We start from the raw sequence: 6,719 nt of genomic DNA on the forward strand, positions 1-6,719 counted from the left end.
GTATATATCATAAGGAAATGAAGTATATTTCCACAGAAATATATTTGTGTGTGTGTGTGTGTGTGTGTGTGTGTGTGTGTGTGTGTGTGTGTGTGTGTGTGTGATGCACTAGAACAGCTTCCTGTGGATGGCTATTTCGGTCTATCACGGATATAAATGACATTTACCTTCCTCTTTAGAGGAATAATCTACTCGGCTTGCAAATGACGGAAGCTGTGATTAAAAGCAGCAGCAGTTGCAACAGCGGTAGCAGTTGTAGCAGAAGCAGCAGCAATAACAACAACAACAACAACAATAACAGCAATGGTAACCGAAGCAGTACGCTTCGCTTAATCAGAGTCGCGTACGCTTGATGCCATATTTATGATGTTCGCTCTGCGTCTTTGCGCTGATCTTTTTTCTCGTCAGCGCTCTTTGAAACCACTCGACGGCGTCTTTTTACGACAAGGGAGACTTTAAATGAAAAAGAAGAAAGAAAAAAGACTAGGAAATATCAGGAAAGGTTGCCTGCCTCGGTAGTGCTACTGCGCGCCGTGTTTGTATACCGTGCATCGATCCTGGTAGACACTTTAGATGCACTGCCTCAGTGCAGCGAGAATTACCGGGCAACGAAGTGAAATTTAAACGGAAGTGCTTGTCGTCGTCGTCGTCGCCGTCGCCGTCGTCGTCATCGTGGTGTCTGGTTTTGAGTTAGAATTCGCAACAGAATGGCGACCCCCTACCTCGTCCGGGAAGGAATGGAAGACGATCTGGATGAATTACATCGGCTTATGCAAGTGAGTAGAATAATAATGAATCTTTCCTTTGCTTTTATTTTTCGTTAATCCTGATCCAAATTAATGCACGTTTACATTTATTATGAAGAATACCTTTTAATTTCGAACTCTTCGTTGGCTATATGCATGCTGCACTTGCAGAAAACATCAGCGAGAGTCCCCATTTAGTTGTCTCATCACGAGGGCAAAGTTACATACAAGGTCAGCTTTTAATATGAAAACATACCCCAACCTCTAAAAAGGGGGGACAATTTAGATTGAAACAAAAACATAAATATCTGCAGTTATCTTTACTATTACTGTTTCCATTTCACTTCCGGTTGCCTCTCTACATATTAAGGAATTGTTTTTCTAAGTATTAACCTTATTACTTAGAAAAGCCCTTCTTAACATGGGGAGCAAACTTCCTTTACCTAATCTGTAATTTAACAATTTATAAACAAAAGATATGGTAAACAATCTATTTAAAATGAAGAAGCAACCGGAAGTGGAATAGAAACAGCAACCGTAAAAGTAACGAAAAAAAATAAGTCTAGAAGAATTGAAAGTCTATGAAAAAAAATATCAGAAGACTTTCGACAAGTCGCATGAAAAAAATATCAAAAAATAAATTTTTTAAGGTTTACGTACTCGCGCGGAGAGAAAATACCTTATTCCAAAACTCACGTAAATTGGTCAAGTAGCTTTATTTTTTAAATAAGAAAATCAAATTGCATAGCTAAACGACGATCAACGATCTCTTGACGCAATTTTGTAGAACAAGGGAGATAATTCAAACTTTGTGAGATTTTAGATCGCCATTTTTAATATGAAAAAGGGCCTACGAATTCCTATTAATCGCTTAAAATTGATTGATTCGATGAAAATAAAACTACTTGATGAATTTACGTGATTTTTGGTTTACGATATTTTTTATATACATCATACAGATTTTTCTTTATTTTTTTTTTTGGGGGGGGGGGTTATAGACTAGCACCAACAGAAGAGATGAAGTGTAGTATACTAAACAGATACTAACTTTGGCTCCTAACCAAACGGCCAACTGTGTGTTGCCAGAATCTTTTAACACTTGGTTCAGTGAGAATCAGTTTCACTAAAAATAAATAAATAATAATATCAATAATAATAATGTAACAACCGAAAAGATTAAGCACTATCTAGACCTCAACTAGAAGTGTGCGGAGAATAATGGCACCTTAGGAAGGATTATTGCCACTCAAATTTAGTGAAGACCAATAGTCGTTGCCAGCGAAAAATCAATGGTAAGCGACTGTTGCTATAACGCAGAGTCATATGTAATGTTTAACAAAAGAGATGGAGAGCACTAGAAGTCATAGAAGACTTGTTATCACTGGGACTCTAGGGGAATACGACAGGTTATTGTCAGTTAGTAATTACGGATGATGGCTTGTGTGAGAACTCCTAGTGAGTAGAAGGCTTATTCCACACCTCCCTCTCCCTCCTCCTTTTCCCTCTTTCCTTTCCCCTCCCTATTCTTTCCCCCTTTTCCTTTTTCTTTTACCCTTTCACCCCCCCCCCAAAAAAAAACTGGCGTCAGCGCGACTGGCATCGTACCTAATAGTCAAAAGGTCAAGGAGGATAGAAAAACCGAGGAGAGAAAGTACTAACCAGACCTCCACTGGATGAGTGCGAAGAGGAATGGAAGGTTTATTGCGGAGGTTTATTGCTACTCAAATTCCAATGAAGACCAATGGCTGCTAGCAACGAGAAATCAATGGTAAACGGTTGTTGCGATAAATCAAATTAATAAGCAAATAGTATCGAAAGTGGTGGACAGTACTGGAAATCTGGGGAGGCTTGTTGTCACTCAGACTCCAGGGAACACAAGTTGTTCTCAAAGAGAATTCTTTGATGATGGCCTGTGTGAAAACTCCTAGTGAATGAACAACAACAACAACAACAACAAAAACAATAATAATAATAAATTGCCATTAATTTTATTTTTATTTCGGACTATTATTCTCATCTTTATTAGTTGTTGTTTTCATCTTTATTGGTTGTTGTTTATTCACGACGTTTCAGCCAACTATTCCTCTGGCCTTCGTCAGGTGGTAACCGCGACGGATAGGAACTTCAAATCTCCTACCTGCATTCTCAGCAATCGCTGCCATCCGTAGTTGTTGTCGTCTCACAACTAATAAAGATGGGAATAATAGTCCGAAATAAAAAAAATTAATACATTTAATGCTCATCTCAAAAATGAATTCCAATTAAGAAAAATAAATTGCCAGTTAGAAATCAATGTTAAACGGCTGTTGCGATCACGCAAAATGATTTGCAACGGCTATCGAAATATATGGGGAGTATTAGAAATCTGGGAATACATTTTGTCACTCAGATTCCAAGGAACGCCACTAGTTATTTTCTGATTGTCAGCGAGTAATTAATAGGAAGCGACTGTTAAGATAATTTAAAATCATTTGCAATGGTAATCGAAAGAGGCAGAGTATATGAAATTATTTTGGTTACTCAAACTTTGATAACCTGTGTGCGTACTCCTTGTGAATTAATATTAATAGTCCAAATCTATTTAATATTCTGCTTGTTTCTTCCTTAGTTCGTACGTTATGCTTCGAAAAAGGCCAAATACAATTTTTGAAGGCCAAACTGCTTTTTAAAAGGCTAGATTCGCGAAATTTGGCTTTAAAACGGCCAATCTCAAAAACCTGGATAAGAATATGAGCGTGAACTCCCTTTGCTGTAGCTTTGATTTCGAATATCATTATAAAATATATACTGGGAGAGGGGTATGTGGAAATTCCACAGGGGCACATTCATATGTAAAATATTGATGTTGGCATTCTGTAGATGTTCAGTGTTAATGGAGACGCTCTGATATTATTGTAGCTTTTTTATTAAAACTGCAAAAGTATTTATCTAAGCTAGCACGAACGCCCGGTCGTAAAGTACGCTTAAATATAATATTTTAATTCTTGCAGATTTCGTATATATAATTATAGAGTTAATGCTTTATCGATTTTTATATATTTATCTATATAACTATAAAAGTGAACGTGTCTGTGTATCTGTGTATCTGTGTGTGTGTGTGTGTGTGTGTGTGTGTGCGTGTGTGTGTGTGTGTACATTTCCCTACACAATAACACTCTCAATTTTAAGTCTACACACTCGAAATTTGATATACAGGGTACTGAGATGTGTGAAAATCTTTGGGATCCGTTTTCGGCCAGAAATTTGGCTGTTAAGGTGTCAAAGTTCAACGATTTAACCTTTGAGAACTCTACCAATCTCCTCCGACAATTTTGGGTCTAAACACTTGAAATTTTATATATAGGTTCCTTGGACATGGATCTAACTTAATAACTTGATTTGAGCCCAAAACAAATAATGTTATGGGGTCATAATAGGGGTCAAAGTTTTAAATAATTTTTATCTCCGCGGTCTCTACCAAATTACTCAGACAATGTCTGGTCTAAACATTTGAAATTTTACATAAAGGGTATTCAAAGATAGAGCAAGCCTTTTAATCGGTTTGGGTCAAAAATTTGCAGTTACCAATATATAAATGTATGTATTATGTATGTATGTATGTATGTATGTATGTATGTATGTATGTATGTTTGCACGTCTGCCTAAAACTTTTGACAGAGGCGACGGATTTTTACAAGATCAGTATCGTTTTGAAGTTCGACCTTTCATACTACAAATATCGAAAAATTGGCTATAAACATTTATATCTTCACATTAAACTGGGCACTTTTCTACAGGGGGGGTCGCTTTTTTTTCGCCTATAGTTTTTAAAGTCATCCTCATCTTTCGATTGTCTAGCCTTAATTTTAGAAAAGTATTACTCCAGTTTGGCGGTGGTCGTAACAGCGTATACGTCAAGTTTTTTCCCCCGATCTTTTCCTCCTTGGCGGTACGAGTTCGAGCCTGCCTTCCTACTACAATTTTTCTTTTTTTTTTTTTTGCTCAACATACACGCCGGGCTGAAATGCTAGTATATTTATAAAAGTGAACGTGTCTGTGTGTCTATGTGTCTGTGTGTCTATGTGTCGCGTCTGTGTGTCTGTCGGACTGCGTACATTTCCCTACGCAATATCTCTGTCAATATTTAGTCTACACACTCAAATTTGCTATCCAAAGTACTGAGATTTGGGAAAATCTATGTAATCCGTTTTCGGACAGAAATTTGGCTGTTAAGAGGTCAAAGTACAACGATTTAACTTTTGAGAACTCTACCAAACTCCTCCGACAATTTGGGGTCTAAACACTTGAAATTTTAGATATAGGTTCCTTGGACATGAATCTAATTTGATAACTTGATTTGAGTCCCCCAAAAACATTTTAAGGGGTTATAGTAGTGGTCAAAGTTTTAAAAATTTGACCTCTGCGGCCTCTACCAAATTACTCAGACAATTTCTGGTCTAAATATTTAAAATTTTACATAAAGGGTAATCAAAGATTTCATACGACAAATATCGAAAAATTGGCTAAAAGCATTAATATTTTCACCTTCACCTAGGTACTTTCCTACAGGGGGGTCGCTTTTTTCGCCGATATTTTTGAAAGTCATCCTCTCCTTTAGATTGTCTAGCCTTAATTTAAACATTAGCCGCTTCAGGTTTTGCATTGTGCGTAACTGCAAAGACGTCAGTTTTTTTCTCGTTCCTTTCCTCCTTCGCGGTACGGGTTCGAGCCTGCCTTCCTATTATCACTTTTTCTTTTTTGCTCAACATACACAGAAAAACACCCGGGCAACGCCGGGCTGAAATGCTAGTGTATCTATAAAAGTGAACGTGTCTATGTATCTGTATGTTTGTGTGTCTCTCTGTGTGTACATTTCCCTACGCAATAACTCTGTCAATTTTTAGTATACAGACTCGAAATTTGATATGCAAGGTACTGAGATTTGGGAAAATCGATGTGATTGGTTTTCAGCCACAGATTTGGCTGATACGAGGGGCATGCAATAAGTAATGCCCCTGACCCACTTCCCATAGCAGTAGAGCAACGAAACTAAGCACAGTTATTAGTCTTTCTCTACATAGGAACCACCCAGAGTTATGCATTTCTCCCATTGTTTAATGCAGCTCTGGAGGCCGTTTTTGTAGAACACACCAGGTTGGTCCTCCAACCACGAAGTGACTTCAGAAATCAAGGCTGCATCATCTGGGAAACGCTTTCCTTTCAAAAACAACTTCATGGCTGGGAAGAGGTAAAAGTCAGAGGGTGCAAGGTCAGGAGAGTAGGGGGGATGGGGCAGGATTTCATAACCACATACCCGTGCTTCTGATCTGGCGACATGCGAGTTGTGGACCGGATCGTTGTCCTGCAGGAGGAGGGTACCTTTGCTGATCTTGCCTCGCCTCTTGATTTTGATAGCTCCCCTTAATTTCCTCAAAAGTGAAGCATAATAGGCTCCTGTAATTGTGGTATCCTTTGCCTGGAAATCTGTCATCACTACTCCGTCCTGGTCCCAGAAGACTGTGAGCATGACCTTGCCAGCGGAGGGTTATACCCTTGCCTTCTTTGGAGGTGGTGTGTCCAAGTGCTTCTACTGCATTGACTGGGCTTTGGTCTCTGGATCATAGTAATGGACCCAGGTTTCATCCTGTGTAATCAGTCTTTTGAAAAACTTTGACTCATCTTCTTGGCACATCTCCAAATTCATCCTCGAGCACTCGACGCGTTCTCACTTCTGGAATGGTGTGGGCAACCTGGGAATACATCTGGCAGACACCTTATACATATGCAAATGGTCATGAATGATAGTTTCCACAGACCCTGTACTAATCTTGACATCTTGGGCTATTTAGCGAATAGTAATGCGCCGATCTTACAAAATGGCAGCCTCAACATCAATGGCAGAAGAAGGCGACCAGGTTTGGGAGATGTTTCCACAGACTTCCGGCCATGTTTGAATTCACGATGCTAACGTTTTACAAGGTCATATGATGGGGC

At 38.8% G+C, this 6,719-nt stretch overlaps 1 protein-coding gene across 1 annotated transcript in view; it reads left to right on the forward strand.

Annotated features, from left to right (window-relative positions):
• Nucleotides 1–252: 252 nt before the first annotated feature.
• The window catches only part of LOC145297913 (thialysine N-epsilon-acetyltransferase-like), a 47,499-nt gene continuing 41,032 nt past the window's right edge, over nucleotides 253–6,719 (forward strand). The window contains exon 1 of the mRNA XM_080144251.1: nucleotides 253–776. Coding sequence (XP_080000377.1) covers nucleotides 708–776 — 69 coding nt within the window. The 5' untranslated portion in view covers nucleotides 253–707. The remainder of the gene's footprint in view (nucleotides 777–6,719) is intronic.

The sequence above is a fragment of the Euprymna scolopes genome, chromosome 18 (genome assembly GCF_053919585.1).
Source record: "Euprymna scolopes isolate OS-2025 chromosome 18, ASM5391958v1, whole genome shotgun sequence".
NCBI classification, from domain to species: Eukaryota; Metazoa; Mollusca; class Cephalopoda; order Sepiida; family Sepiolidae; genus Euprymna; species Euprymna scolopes.